This window comes from Eptatretus burgeri, chromosome 15, assembly GCF_056783735.1.
Source record: "Eptatretus burgeri isolate ZD-2024b chromosome 15, Ebu_testis_v1, whole genome shotgun sequence".
NCBI lineage: Eukaryota > Metazoa > Chordata > Myxini > Myxiniformes > Myxinidae > Eptatretus > Eptatretus burgeri.
In genome coordinates this window covers 23,978,897-23,995,165 of record NC_140975.1, presented here as the reverse complement: position 1 = coordinate 23,995,165, position 16,269 = coordinate 23,978,897, and the positions used below count along the sequence as shown (strand labels likewise).

At 44.0% G+C, this 16,269-nt stretch overlaps 1 protein-coding gene across 8 annotated transcripts in view; it reads left to right on the top strand.

The window, feature by feature from the left end:
• Window positions 1-16,269, top strand: part of TTC8 (tetratricopeptide repeat domain 8) — a 47,808-nt gene that overhangs the window by 24,172 nt on the left and 7,367 nt on the right. For 4 of the 8 annotated variants that reach the window (XR_015051887.1, XM_085858018.1, XM_085858016.1 and 1 more), the window contains 3 exons: window positions 5,237-5,331; window positions 5,730-5,852; window positions 10,429-10,512. The exons of 1 other annotated variant lie outside the window; for it this stretch is intronic. Coding sequence is in view for 5 of the 7 variants with exons in the window: in XM_085858018.1 (XP_085714144.1) it covers window positions 5,237-5,331; window positions 5,730-5,852; window positions 10,429-10,512 (302 nt within the window). In the remaining 2 variants the exon portion in view is untranslated. The remainder of the gene's footprint in view (window positions 1-5,236; window positions 5,332-5,729; window positions 5,853-10,428; window positions 10,513-16,269) is intronic. 3 more of the 8 variants (XR_015051888.1, XM_085858017.1, XM_085858019.1) reach the window with 2 other exon arrangements.

Genomic DNA, 16,269 nt, shown 5'->3' with positions numbered 1-16,269 from the left:
TTAAACCGGTAGACCCGTTTTAGTATCGTTAAAACGTCAATTGGATGGAAAGTACCAGCAATTTCAAAAACGCAATGTTTAGCTTCCATGGATTCACACACAGAGTGACAGATCTGTAGTGATCTTCATCCGATATTCAAGGTACGACACCAGTGTGACTATTACCATGAGCTTTACCCAACCGACCAATTCCTTCATCCCTCATCTGTTTGCATCGTCACTTACCCTCGTCTACCATGTGTCCTCACCCCAAATCAATCCGTAGGCCTATTTGCTTTCCAATTCGCTCTTCGACTTCTTACTGTGATATTTATTGGTATTTTGGAGTATTTTGAATGGTAGGATTCGATTTGTATTGTTTTCATTTGTATACAGGGTGTCCACAAATTACCGTTCCAAATTCAAACCGAAATAAAAAAATAAAGGAAATGGGATACCATGATGCGATTTGATGCTTGTGAATGAACGAACATTTTTCAAAGTTTTATTGTCAAGATCATCATGTTGCATTCATCACCATTTATCATCGCTTGGTCTCTATAAGCCAGGCAACACTGCTCTTTATTGTGTGGATGCTATTTGCAGCAAATGTGATGTCACGCTTCACAGGTGACAACTGGAAACGAAAAAAGTACATAAAACTTTGAGAAATGTTTTTTGTTTGAGTAATCTTTATGTATGTATGTATGTATGTATGTATGTACGTATGTGTGTATGTATGTTGTTTGTTTACTTGGAACCTCCTTATCATTATCGATTACAAGTGCATGCCCGTACGTGCGTGGCCATACGTGCAAAAAATATAATAATTAAAAAAAACTTTCAAACTGTGTGTCAGAAACAACCACACATGCCGTTCCTTCGCTCTCACATGCCCGTACGTGCGTGGCCGTACGTGCGTGGCTGTACGTGCAAAAAACAAACAAAAAAATTGCGTGCCAGAAACAACAACCACACAGGCCTCTCTTTCGCTCTCGCGTGCCCGTACGTGTGTTTCCGTACGTGCGTGCCCATACGTGCAAAAAAAATGAAAGAAGAAGAATTGTGACGTCAATCATGATGTCATAACACCGTGTCCTGTCATTGGTTTGGTAAATAAATGGCCATAACTTGGGAACCACTTGTCCGATTAATATCAAACCTTGAAAAGGCACATCCACGGGGCCCCAGCAATATAACTGGCAAGTTTCAATTAGATCGGAGCAGTGGATGTTGAGAAACAGCGGTCGCAGACACACACACATACACATTTCTGGAATTTTAGACTAGTGCATGCCTGTACGTGTGTGGTTGTACGTGCGTGGCCTGCCAAGCGAGCAGTTCGTTCTTCATCCGTTTCAGCTGCACGACGCCTTGCCTCGCTTTCAGTGTTGTCTGCCAAGCGAGCAGTTCGTTCTTCATCCGTTTCAGCTGCACGACGCCTTATCACGCGAGTAGCATCGCGTGTCAAGCGAGCAGCTCGTGCTTCGTTGGATTCCATTGCGCGTGCATGACGCGCAGCTTCGTTCCTTCGCTGTCGTAAACGATGACTGGATTGGGGCATTGTGTTTAAGAAAATCTAGAAAAAAATTGAGAAAGTACAGAAATCGAGAAAGAAAGAATACAGTAAGTCGATAAATGGAGAAAAAATCGAGAAAGAGTACAGTAATCGTCACTATCCGGAAGTCCGGACGTTAAGTCCTCACTGTTGGGAAGTTCGCATATCGCAATTACGATTATTCGCAATTTAGTTTTAATGGCCAATTATTCAATTAGCGCCAACGTATTTTGCCTTTTCGTAATATCATCGCAAGGAAAAACACAAAGAGAAGAGAAGAGCAAAAAGAAAAAGAAAAAAAAACGTACGTGCAAAAACAAAACAAAATCCAAAAAAAAAAAACTTTCAAATAACTACACAGGCCGTTCCTTCGCTCTCATAAACGACGACTGGATTGGGGTATTGTGATTATCTATAAATGCGCAAAAGAAATTGAGAAATTATTTGAATACACGGTCATCACTATCCGGAAGTACGTACGTTGTTTTGTAACCCGTAATGGGGAACGCGGCTGAGGTTCTCTTCCCCATCGGCCATACCTACGCAGCAACGTGTCTTGTCATTGGTTGGTAAATAAATGGCCTTAACTTGGGAAGCATTTGTCCGATTAATATTAAACCTTGAAAAGGCACATCCACAGGTCCCCAGCAATATACCTGGCAAGTTTCAATTAGATCGGACCTGTGGTTGTCGAGAAACGGAGGACACACACACACACACACACACACACACACACACACACACACACACACACACACACACACACACACACACACACACACAAACACACACCTGGAATTATAGATAGATAGTAAACTTATTGAATCACGTTTGTACCACGTTTGGTTAACCCTCTGCGTGCTGCATTGTTTCCGGCCACATGGTTCTCTCCTGTTTTAGGTTTTTTTTCATAGGGCTGTGAATTTCAAGTGGTATTTGCAAAATAAACACTTGGGTGTGAAGTTAGATGAATAACCAAAATTATAAAATATATATTTGTTTCAACTTTTTAAAAATCTTGTTACAAATCTGCGGCGACTGCAGCACGTAAAGGGTTTTTAAAAAAGACAAAAAACGCTGCTTTTGATTCCTACCAACCCGTTTTTTGTTGCCTTCAACTTGCCATGTATGAAGCCTCCATCTCCTAAATTGCAACTCAACGTCGTCTTGTTGAAGTATATTGTTATGAATTTGGAAGTTTACTGCACTCAACATTCAGTAGTCTCCAAGTTCAGTTATATCGGTAAGTGTGTGTTTCTAGTTAGGGTCCCATCCCTAGTCTAATGTGGATGAAATGTACGTGCGCTGCGCAGTTATTTTGATAGTCAGGGTTTTCTTTTACATTTTTATATCCACAACAGTAACAACACTCTGCTCGCGGCATTCTTCGCGCGCTCGCCAGCAAGCGCGTATGTGGGCAGAGTCTAACGTAGGCATGGCGTCCCTCCTGAGCCAATTGGCAAGGAGCGGGCGTCTCCCCCACCCCGTTTCCGACTCAGCACCATCGCCATTAGGCACGCGGCCAGAGGTGAGGAGGTGGGCGGAGCCACAAACGCCTCCATTCGGGACTCCGCCCAGAAGGGTGGGAGTTGCCCCGCCTACCGTGCGCCTGTCCAATGGAGGGCGGCCAGGGAATCGCGCAATGGTTCCGACCAATCAAGGGGCGAGTGGTCAGGAGAAGAGGCCCCTCCCTCCAAGAGAGAAAGGGTGGTGATTTTTGTACGAGGGGAGGAGATTGGTCTGATCCTGTCGCCGGCGTCTGCTCTCATCTCATCCCGACGCTCGCTGATCTGCTCGAGCGAGGAGAGCAAATATAATTGCGGCAGATCTGCTCGAGCGCGGAGAGGAAGGATTTGCGCCCCGTCTGCTCGCATCTCGCTGGCGCCTGGTTTGTCTGCTCGCATCTCGACGCTGGGCTGGTCGCCTCTCGACGCCGGTCTGATTCGCTCGTCTTGGCCAAACCGCATGAGGCGGGAAGGTCCACTTTTTCTTTCTGGATATCTGTGTTTGCGTGTGTGTGTCTGGGGCCCTGTCTATAAGTAGCAATTGTTAAGTGCTCTCTTTGCTTGTACATTGCATTTCATTTCTTATAGTCGGATAACTCTGTTCCTTGCGTGCTCCCCCTCCCCCCCCCCATTATAAATAAATCCCCTGTTAAATGTTTCAGCTCGTTTCTATGTTTCTTTCATTGGCTTAGCACGGTGCGTGTTGGGAAATTGGGAAGCGGCAAATTGTACATCTGGACCGACGGGACTTCGGTAACCAACTGCTTGGGTTCCGCATGGGTCGAGCACGCATATGGCTCGTCCCGTACGAGTGCCGTCGAGGGTGTGAACTCCTCGATAGCTCGCCACGTGGGCCTCTAGGTATTTTGAAGATTGGCAAATAACCCTGTCCCACGTGGCTGAATTATTGACGATTCACGGTCCTGTAAGGGACCCATACCTTCGGAGTTATCCGAGGGTACAATCTAGATTCCGGGTGTTTGGCAGAGTCGACTACTGCTCCACCTAGTGGTCGTGCTCGCAACGGACGCCAGACTCCACAACAATATAAGGGAGGTTGGTATATCAGTAACGCTAAAACTTCTGAATTTTTTTTTAAACGATGTTTAAAATCACTGTTTTATTAAAATTCAAGTACAGGAGGTCCTTGCCGTTTATGGGTTTCCACCTTGTGGAATCGCTCTATCGCGATTAATTTTGTTGAGGCAATGTTTGTGGATTGCGGTCAATGTGCTTGAATAATCGCGGGTCGCTGAATTATTTTCCACATCTATTCACCTAATTAACATGGGCCGTCAACACAATAACCCCCTCAAACTCATCATCATCATCATCATCATCATCATCATCATCATCATCATCATCATCATCATCTCGTCTTTATCGTCACCATCATCAACATCACCATCGCATTATTGAATCAAGATTATCATCATTATGATGAAATGAACTATCTTTCATTATCTTAAGAACTCAAGAAAAGAAACTTTATTTTATGTTCTTAATACAGGAAAATAAGCATGGTGTTGGCTTTACGGTTAAGGTGGCTGGCTTAAGATGTTAGGGTCTTGAGTTTAAACGCCTGTTGTGCACAATGTTAAATAACACCAGGTGGGTTGAGGTTCTGTTAAATAACACCAGATGGGTTGACTCAGCTTGTCATCCTTCCAAGGTCAGAAAAATAAGTATCAGCAATCTGGAAACAGGGAGCACTGCATCAGTGGCACAGCTGTACTCCCAGCAATGATGCAACCAGCAGCCACAGGCTGAATATGAAATAATAATGCAGGAAAAATAACACTATTTTATGTTCTTAATAACTCCTATATTCATGAAAATATATAGCACAAAAGTTAATTAAGCGTACAGTTTGAACAAATTTCAAAGTTAAAGTCCCTAATGCTATTTTCCCCCATTATCCTCCAAGTTTGCACATCGTGGATTTGTGGTTCATGGTGATTTTCAAGAACGTAACCCCTACAAATGGCAAGGCCCTCCTCTATAATCGTGAACACTGTGCAGGATATCAAGTTCCATGAACTCTCTAGGTTATATTATGCAGTGTTGTTGGTTGATTTCCAAACAGATGGATGATGACCTTGGACAAATGATAGGGTAAAAAGGCCAGAGAGAGGAAGTGCAAATGGAACAGTGCATGTTTGTAGGACATGTGAGTCTATGCCATGTGGTCCAGTTGCAGAATCAGAGTGGAGGGTTGCCAGAAACTTCTCCGCCTTCTCAAGTGCTAAAGGCACAGAGTACAGGAGCAGTTGGGTGCAACTGGGTGAGGTGAGTACAGAGAGCAAGGGGTTAGGGACCGAAGATTTGGAAGCAAACACAGAATTAAGGCATTCAGCCTTTTCATGAGGGCAATCGCTGTGGTGCCATTTGAAGTAAGGGAAGGGACGGAGGGGAGCATCCCCTCCGTTCCTTCCCAAACTTCAAATGGTGTTGGGGTGCAAACTCATCCGCCATGCCTTCCCTTGATGAGGATTAAAAACCTTATCGATTTAAAAGCTTACTGATTAACACACTTCGTAACTAGTGAGTCGTCCCTTTAATTTTAGAGTAAAAATGGTGAGGGGAGGGAGATACCTTTCCGAGAATGCTGAGTTGAGTGTACAGTGATATCACAAATCCTGTGATATTGGTAAAACTTCTGAATGCGATTTGTTTTTGTGTACCAGGGTACAGGAGACATCTCACTGGCCTACCAGTGCTTCAAACTGGCACTGGCCAACAACAATGACCACGCTGAGGCCTATAATAACCTTGGTGTTGTGGAGCACCACCGAGGACAAGAGCAGCAGGTGCGGAAGGTTGGAATGCTGCTATTGTGGATAATTAAAGGGGAACCCAAATGCTCTGACTACCTCGACGGTAATCTGTCCCTTGATACCCGACAATATAGATATGATGTGTCTTTTTCTCCTTTTTCTGAATTATAAAGTAGGTAAATTTGAGATTAAAAGTCAAAATCTTCCTCAGATTTGCCGTGACGTCACACCCGGGAGTCGACCGTCATGTCCGTACTGTCTCAGGTTACATCGCGGTGTGAATTTAACTCAAACGGCGAATAATTTTGGATTTTCCACAAATATGTTGAGTCGATGCATCCTTGGTGCTTGTATAGTAATATAAGCTGAGATGGTTTCATGCTATACCAAGAGCCAAATGACTCTGTTTGCCAGAAATCGGACGAGGTTTTGTCCGCAATATCCGAGTGTGGATCAGGCCAACAAAATGTTTGCTTTTATGCTTGGAACATTTTACAGAGCACTGGTATGAGGCAACAGAGAGGGCTAGATCTTTTGGTTAGCCGCTACGATTGAGAGAGGGATGCCATCCCCACAAATAAGCAGAATAAATAGCCGTCACTCGAAACTGTAACACCATCTCAACCCAGCTACCAGCACATGTACACGGACGATTTGAGCTGTGAATCAAACACATGTTGCCACTGCCCGACAGTTACCACAAGAGCACCTGAAACTAATTATCTATTACCAACACAATTTTTTTTTTGTATACCATGTTGCGGCTCCTGTAAAAGCAAATACACAGAAACATAGAACAAGGGGAGTAAAACACAAGAGGGGCGGGAGAGGGAAGCACAATATAGTGGGGAACAGTGACAATAGGAGATCTGCGGAAGGGAGAGGGATGGGGCAGAGTATACAGGGTAAACAAGATGGTACTACAGGACTTTCAGGAAGTAAATCAGGGAATTTGAAGGAGATGGGTTTGGGGTGGATTAACGGGGGTAGTAAAGATCAAGACTTTGGATGGGGGAAGACATCAGATCGTGGTGTACAGCTGTTTTGAAGACCTGGAGGGAAGAGTGCGATTGAAGAGAGTGTGGGAGTTTGTTCCAGAGGCGGGAAAAGAGAGGAATCAAAGAGTGAAGTGAGCAGTGATTCTTGATTGTGGTACTTTCACCAGAAGGGGGTTTTTAGCGGACCTTGAGCGCCCTGAGGAAATATAGGGGGATCAGATCACAGACAGACCGGGGGGGGGGGGGGAGTAAAAACGGAGAGGAGACGATAGAAGACAGAAAGACCACCGAAATCAAAATATGAAAATCAAATAAACCACCGTCTATTTATAGTGGAGAGAAAGTATGTACATATCATTTACTCCTCTGAGCGGATTTGACCGAGGACACTAAAACTTTCAGGGTTCTTGACATTCCCAAATGATACACCGCTGCTTGATCTCTCCGACATCCTCCCTAGAATCCAGTCCATACAAGTGTTGAAAAGTGTTGGGGCCAGTACACACCCCTGACGAACTCCAGTAACAACTGGAAATAAGTCAGAGATGGCACCACCATATTTCACAGCAATCTCAGTACCAGAGTAGAGTTCAGACATCAGATCGATCAGTTTTAGTGGCACCCCACGAAGACCAAGAATCCTCCAGAGGACATCCCGATTCACTGAATTGATCGCTTTACAGAGATCAACATAGGCTGCAAGCAGCCCCTGCCGAAACTCTCGTCTGCGTTCGGTGAGGACACGAAGAGGAAGGATACGGTCAATCGTTGACCTCTTTGGTGTAAAGCCTGACTGCTCTGGACGCTGGTGCTCAAGCAGATGGTGGCGAACCCGATCAAGAATTATCCGACCAAAGACCTTGCCCGGCACTGAGAGCAGCGTCACCCCTCAGTAGTTGTTGCAGTCTTGGCGATCACCCTTCCCTTTCCAAAGAGGAACAACAAGGCCCCTCTTCCAATCAGTTGGGATGATGCCTGTGTTCCAGGCAGAGCACAAAACTGCATGCAACAACACGAGTGCAGCATTTCCACCAGCCTTGAGAAGTTCAGCATGGATGCCACAGATCCCTGGAGCTTTGCCCCGTTTCAACCGGTTCACCGCAGCCCATGTTTCCACAAGCAAAGGTGGACCACAGTTGATTCGAGGGTCAGCAACAGGGATTGTAACACCCTTGACGTCCAACTCGACAGCTGGGGTATCAGCCTGGTTTGTACTCCATTATTGGTACTCTGTGATAATTTAAATAATGATAAAATTATTTGTAGTCATCAAATAAGGATGTCCTTGACAGGAAATTATCACTGCATTGTGCAGCCAATTGTCTGTGAGTTTTGACTGACCTTATATTTCTGATGAACAGTAATTTCATTGTCTTCTTCTTTTGTATGCAGCACTGGGCTACGGGTAGCATCATTCACTTGGGGAGCGGCTTTGCTGCTGAAGCAGTGGCCCTTGCAGCCGAGGGCAGGAATTTGTAATTTGTTCAGGGTCCTGGCAATAGCTTGCCTATTCTTCATGAAAGACATTCTGGTATCCTTAACATCCACCTGTTAATGCTGTCAGACAGGACACCAAGTGTAACGTACATCTTAGGAATGGCACTCACATTGATGATTCACCCTGCCTGCGAAAGACCAGGATGACAATTTAATTCAAAGCCAGACTTAGTTCAGATGTGAGTGTGCACACCTCTTTGTCTAGGCCATCCTACCAGCCCATTTATTCATTAATGCTCTGTCACCCTCTTTGTTTTCTCATTTGCCACCATATTGATTTTCAGAACATGTATGTATTACATCAAGAAACATGTGATTATGAACCATTGCCACCAACACTATAAAGACAAATTCATCAAAAGTCCAGGTCAAAATAGAACCACCATTGCATAAATTAGGCACAAGTACAGTTAAACTTCTGAATCCAACAAAATTGTTTTTATTCCAACCAGTAACCCACCCACTAATTCAAATGGAAGTAGCCAATGTACTCAACATGATGGTAAGATATGGGTCTTTCTCTTCAACTTTAACTATTTTTCAGCAACCTCTTATATCATCACCCAAATACACTACATGGCCAAAAGTATACGGACACCCCTTCTAATTAGTGAATTCGGCTATTTCAGCCACACCCATTGCTGACAGGTGTATAAAATCAAGCACACAGCCATGCAATCTTCATAGAACAAGGACAAATGTGTCCAAGAGCCGCGTCATTCCACCATTCAATGAAGGTTTTTCTTCACCAGAAGAAGAAGAACAACAACAACAACAAGAAGAAGAACAACGTGGAGCTCTCTTAGAGCCAGCGTTCGCTACGTGAGACGCGGCTAAAAACACTGGCAGTTGAATGGGCCAGACTGAAGAGCTCAGTGACTTTCAGCGTGGCACCATCATAGGATGCCCCCTTTCCAACAAGTCATTTCGTCAAATTTCTGCCCTGCTCGTGCTGCCCCGGTCAACTGCAAGTGCTGTTATTGTGAAGTGAAAACGTGTAGGAGCAACAACAGCTCAGCTTCGAAGTGGTTGGCTTTGAAGTTCACAGAACAGGACTGCCTAGTGCTGAAGCACGTAGTGTGGAAAAATGGTCTGTCGTCAGTTGCAACACTCACTACTGAGTTCCAAACTGATTCTGGAAGCAACATCAGCACAAGCATTGTTCGTCGAGAGCTTCATGAAATGGGTTTCCATGGCCGAGCAACCACACACAAGCCTCAGATCATGCGTAATACTGAGCGTCGGCTGAAGTGGTGTAAAGCTCACTGCCATTGGACTCTGCAGCAGTGGAAACACGTTCTCTGGAGTGATGAATCGCGCTTCACCATCTGGCAGTCCGATGGACTAATCTGGGTTTGGCAGATGCCAGGAGAACGTGACCTGCCCGAATGCATAGTGCCAACTGTAAAATTTGGTGCAGGAGGAATAATGGTCTGGGGCTGTTTTTCATGGTTCGGGCTCGGCCCCTTAGTTCCAGTGAAGGGAAATCTTAACGCTACAGCATACAATGACATTCGAGACGATTCTGTGCTTCCAACTTTGTGACAACAGTTTTGGGAAGGCCCTTTCCTGTTTCAGCATGACAATGACCCCATGCACAAAGCGAGGTCCATGCAGAAATTGTTTGTTGAAATCAGTGTGGAAGAACTTGACTGGCCTGCACAGAGCCTTGACCTCAACCCCGTCAAACACCTTTGGGATGAATTGGAACGCCGACTGCGAGCCAGACCTAACCACCCAACATCAGTGCCTGACCTCACGGATGTTCTTGTAGCTGAATGGAAGCAAATCCCCGCAGTAATGTTCCAACATCTAGTGGAAAGCCTTCCCAGAAGAGTAGAGGTTGTTATAGCAGCAAAGGGGGACCAACTCCATATTAATGGCCATGATTTCGGAATGACATGTTGGACGAGCAGGTGTCCACATACTTTTGGCCATGTAGTGTATGTTAAATATGTAAAGTGGATTTGCTTGTTATTGGTTGAAGCTGGTTGAGATTTAACTGGATAACTTCAAAACTTTTTTGTTTTCTTATGAAAGGTCGAGATCATTAAAAGGAAGTGACCGTTTCCTTTTGAGCTTACAGGTAAAATAATCAGTTAATTTTCTTACAGGCCAAAGCATTGTTCCAGACCTCGTCATCTTTGGCTCCACAACTGTATGAACCCCATTACAACTTCGCCTTGCTTTCGTATGAGGTGTGTATGATGGGACAAAGTCATGAACCTTTTTATTTACCAGTGTACTTGTGTGGCATTATAACCTGTAAAGTAGAGCGAAGTTGATGGCATGCCATCATAAATCCCCACGCTTCCCACGTAAATTCCCAACTTCGCTTTAGTTACTACTAGCGAATACAACCCGTCGCTTCTCTGATGGGTATTAAGGGGGCGGGATTTAAGAGAGGAGAGAGGGGAGGTAGAGAGAGGATGCAGGAGGGAGGGGAAGCTAGGAAGGGGGAGATAGGTGGGGAAAGCTATGCCTCACCAAATGTTGCTATACTGTGGGAGGGATGTGTGCGAGGAGGGAGTGAGAGAGACAGAGAGAGGAGTATGAAAAAAGAGAGAAAGGTGAAGGGTGGGGGTGGGGTTAGTAAAGAGATTGATATGTTATGCTTAATGACCAAACACCCACACAAAAAAACAAAACCTTGTCAGAAGAGCTGTACACACAACGACACAACAGAGTTTGTAAAGTAATCCGCTGGCACATCTGCAAAAACTTTGAAGTCCCAGTTCCAGAAAATTTGTGGGAACATGAACCAAAAGTCATCACTGAAAGCTTTGATGTACCGACCGCTCGCCTACCACCTTATGATCCCATCGAGCGTGAACATCGAAAACAAAGCATTGTGACCAGATATTATACTTAGGTACAAAATTGAGAATCAGGAATTGCTGATTGAGGTGTTAATACCAGTGATTTTGGACTAAATGATGCAGAAATCAAGAAAACGACCAAACACCAAGACCTCAAGAATGATGTGAAAAGATCCCAGAAGCTGAAGAATGCCAAAGTTGTACCAGTGATAGCTGGAGCTTCAGGAATGATGACAAAGAACCTCACAGAGATATTAAACATAGGAGTAATACCCTTGGGTGCTCACCTGGTTGTGGCTGGATAAGATAACCAGGCAACCACTGGTAGGCATGGATAACCCACAAAATATATAACGGAGAAGAAAGTAAAAACCTATCTTTTTTTTTTAATGCCATGAACAAACCTTGGTAAATCAAAGGTGATAAAGGTTGTGGTCAAGTTTCATCGAAATTGTGTGTGTGGTTTCAGAAAAGAAAGCAAATACATATGTATACAGGTGGGAGGGTGCAACCCTCCAGTAGAAGCCCTTAGACCCCAATTATTTTAATGTCATGAACAAACTTTAGTACATCTCGGGTGGGGAAGATGGTGGTCAAGGTTAATCACAATTGTATGTGTAGTTTTGCAGAAGAAAGCAAATACATATTTTGGGAGGCAACCACCCCCCCCCCCCCTTAAACCTCCTTTGAGCCTGATTTTTCTAATGTCATGAACAACCTTAGGTACGTCATGGGTGATGAAGGTTGTAGTGAAGTTCATCGGAATTGTGTGTATTGTTTCAGAGAAGAAAGCAAATACCTCTATTGGGGGCAACCCCCCCCCCCATAAACTCCCTCTGTAGACCCCTTCAGTCTCCGTTTATTTTTTTAATGCCATCATGGGTGATGAAGTTTATGGTCAAATTTCATTGAAATCGTATGTGTAGTTTCTGAGAAGTTGCAAGTGTTTGTGGACAGACGGCTGACATGCCATCCCATAAGCTCCCCGGAAATACTTTGCAGGTGAGCTAAAAACCATCCCTGGGAATATTTTACAAACGAACTACAGTTGGAAGCTGTCTAGTGCTCAAGGTGCTGTCACACCTTGACGTTTTAGCCAGCAATGGCAACGTATAAAAATGTATGTAAAACGTTGGCGTACGCTGAAGTTTTGATGTTTTTTTTTAAAGTTTTGGTCGTATGCATAACTTATCAGTAACGGGCACAGAACGTTTCGTTGTCTTATAGATAACTTATACCAACAAATGCTTAGCCTGTTGTCAGCATTCACAACCTATGCCCAACGATAGTTTAACTTAGGCATAACGCGCTGCACGTATCGCCGACGAACTCGTGGCGTAGCCTGTTAAAAACCTGCCGCACGCCGATTTAAATCATAACCGCCTGAGAATTAGAAGTGTCAACATTGCAGTCACACCTTGACGATTTAGCCAGCGTATGCCGACCTATGAAAAATGTGTCTAAAACGCTGGCACAAGTCGAATATGGTATGGGTAAGTTGTGTATACGTTAAGAACACGCTGAAAAACTATGAAGTACGCTGTCATATTTCGTGTACGTCGTGAAATTTCAAGCATGCTGAAAATTTTACGACGTACTCGGCGTATGGCTTACAAGTTCCGCATACGCTGGCATAAGTTCTAAACACGCTCTGCGATCGTTGACACACGTCGGACACACGTTACTTGTAAGTTACTCATAAGTCGAAACATGTCGAGGTAATGTTTATCATACCCAAAACTTATTTCTAACCTATGAGTAACGTGCTTTGAACCTATGAGTAGCATGCTTTGAACCTATGAGTAACATATCTCAAACGCACATTGACTTCTGTAGACAAATTTGATTGACGTATTTCAGACGACCACAGAACTTACTGAACGTGTTTCTAACTTACAGCTACCGTATAATGGCGTATTGGCAGCGTTTAGGGAAATTGGTATGTAAAAATGGGCTTCACAGGAGGAACCCGTCAGTGTTCCAGACTCCATGTTGAGTAGATGACAATGTCAGTAGTATCAGTATCAGTAGTAGTAGTAGTACGTTCATGTCGGCAGTAGGAGGTGATTGTGATGGGTAGGGTGTGGGTGATGATGGATCCTCGTTGCGTCCACGAATAGGAGACTACTTTGCACCATTGTTTGATGTTCTTTTCGGCTATCTTTTTTTTTTAAATTCCCACGCTGAACCTTTTTTTTTCAGTTTTTTAAGTATTCAAAACGACTTGGACAAATGCATAATGTACTAGTAATGAACACAGAACGCTTCGATAACTTATAGATAAGTTATACCAACGAATGAAAAGCGTGTTTTAGGCGTCCACAACCTGTGCCCAACGATAGTCTAACGTATGCATAGTGTGGCAGCGTATTGTCGACGATTACGTGAGGTTTGCTATTCATTTTCTGCCACTGAACTATTTTAATAAATGGCTGTCACTCGCCTATTGTTTTTGGACGCTGGTGCTCGGCAATTGAAATCGTTTTCATTGAACGAGTTAAATCGCTTCCACTCGACTATTTTAAAAAGACGCTGCGGATCGTCAATTGGAATCATAGCCAAGCCAGACATCGAAGTGCCATCATCATCGTCATGCCGAAAAAAAGTCAGAAGAATGCTGCAAAGAAGTCTCCTGGCCGTGGCCGTGGACGCGGACGCAAGGAGGATCCATCATCACCCACACCCTCCCCATCACACTCACCTACTACTACTGACATGGACCTACTACTACTACTACTACTACCACCAACTACTACTACTACTGACACGCTCACCGACTACTACTACTGCTACTACAGTACTACTGACATGGACATCTCAATATGTAGTCTGGAACACTGACGGGTTCCTCCTGTGAAGCCCATTTTTATATACCAATTCCCCTAAACGCTGCCAATACGCCATTATACGGTATCTGTAAGTTAGAAACACGTTCAGTAAGTTATGCGGTCGTCCTGAACACGGCAAATATGTCTACATACGTATTTGTGCGTAGGACATCATTTAAAAATAATTCCCAAGCACGTTAGTCCTAGGTTATAAATAAGTCATGGGTACCCTAAGCATTACTTTGACGTGTTTCGACGTATGAGGAACTTTCAAGTAATGTGTTGCGAAGTGTGAACAACGATCGTGTAGCGTGCTTACGAAACGTTACTCATAGGTTAGAAATAAGCTTCGGGTACGCTAAACATTACCTCGACGTGTTTCGACTTATGAGTAACTTACAAGTAACGTGTGTCGATGTGTGTCAACGATCGCATAACATGCCTACAACTTATGGCCAGCATAGCAGAACGTGTGAGTCATACGCTGGCATACATCGTAAAATTTCAAGCATGCAAAAATTTGAGGACAACCCAAAAGTACAACGCTTAAAGGCAGCATACTACGACGTATGGCAGTGTTTTTCACCGTGCTCTAAACGTATACAAAACGTACCCATAAGGCCAAAAAAAAAATGTTGCATTGGCGTAACCCGCCCGACCCTAAAAATTCCGCCGACCCTACGTTTTTTTTTTTGTTTTTTTGCTATCGAAAAATTTTGCCGACCCTATTTTATTGCTATTTTTGTTGTTTTGCTATCGTTTTCAAGTATCTTGTTGATTGCGATCGCGATCGCAAAAACCCGGAAGTGTTTCGGACAGAACCCGCCGACAAAAAGGGTGGTACTCGAGCCGGGGGAGATTTTGGGAGGGATTTATTAGGAAAAAAAAAAAAAAAGATCCCGACCGACCTACCCTATTTTTCAGTGACCCGTTACGCCAATGCAACATTTTTTTTTTTGGCCTAACGTATTCGCGGTGTGCCAGCGTTTTAGACAAATTTTTCATAAATCGGCATACGCTGGCTAAATCGTCAAGGTGTGACAGCGCCTTCAGCGACGATCCTGAAGAGAGCCCTCGGCACAAAATTTTGAGAACAGAAAACGTCACAGCTTAGTCTATGAATCATGACCCCTTACTTAAATGAAGGTGGATGCTTTGAGCCTGCCCTGGGAGGACTCCATTCCACATTCTGAAACGCACATATGTAGATACCAATCAATGACATATATATACACACACACACACACACACACACACACACACACACACACACACACACACACACACACACACACACACACACACACACACACACACACACACACACACACACACACACACACACACACACACACACACACACACACAGTGAAACCCGATAGGTCTCTGTTTCACCTCCTCATGAACCCCACCCACATGTGGGGATATCAGGCAACAACAGCAAGTCCCACATCCAAAACCAGTCAAAAGTTTGGACACACTAACTCATTCAAGGGGTTTTTTTTAATTCTTACAATTTTCTGCATTGTCAAATAATAGTGAAGACATCACAACTATGAAATAACATATATGGAATTTGTAGTCACCAAAAAAGTGTCGCACAAATCAAAATATATTTTATATTTTACATTCTTCAAAGTAGCCACCCTTTACCTTGATGACAGCTTTGCACACTCTTGGCATTCTCTCAACCAGCTTCATGAGGTAGTCACCTGGAATGCTTTACCATTAACAGTTGTGCCTTGTTAAAAGTTAATTTGTGGAATTTCTTTCCTTCTTCATGCGTTTGAGCCAATCGGTTGTGGTGTGACAAGGTCGGGTTGGAATACAGTAAATAGCCCTATTTGGTAAAAGACCATTATTTTATCTGTGCTGCACTAATCCATGGTAAGAACAACTCAACGAAGCAAAGACAAACAACAGTCCATCATTACTTTCAGACGTGAAGGTCAGTCAATCCGGAAAATTTCAAGAACTTTGAAAGTTTTTTCAAATGCAGTCACAAAATCCATCAAGCGCTATGATGAAACTGGCTCTCATGAGGACCGCCACAGGAAAGGAAGAACCAGAGTTACCTCTACTGCAGAGGATAAGTTTATTCGAGTTACCAGCCTCAGAAATCGCCAATCAACTGCACCTCAGATTGCAGCCCAAGTAAATGCTTCACAGAGTTCAAGTAACAGACACATCTCAACATCAACTGTTCAGAGGAGACTGTGTGAATGAGGCCTTCAAGGTTGAATTGCTGCAAATAAACCACGACTGAAGGAGACCAATAAGGAGGAGAGACTTGCTTGGGCCAAGAAAC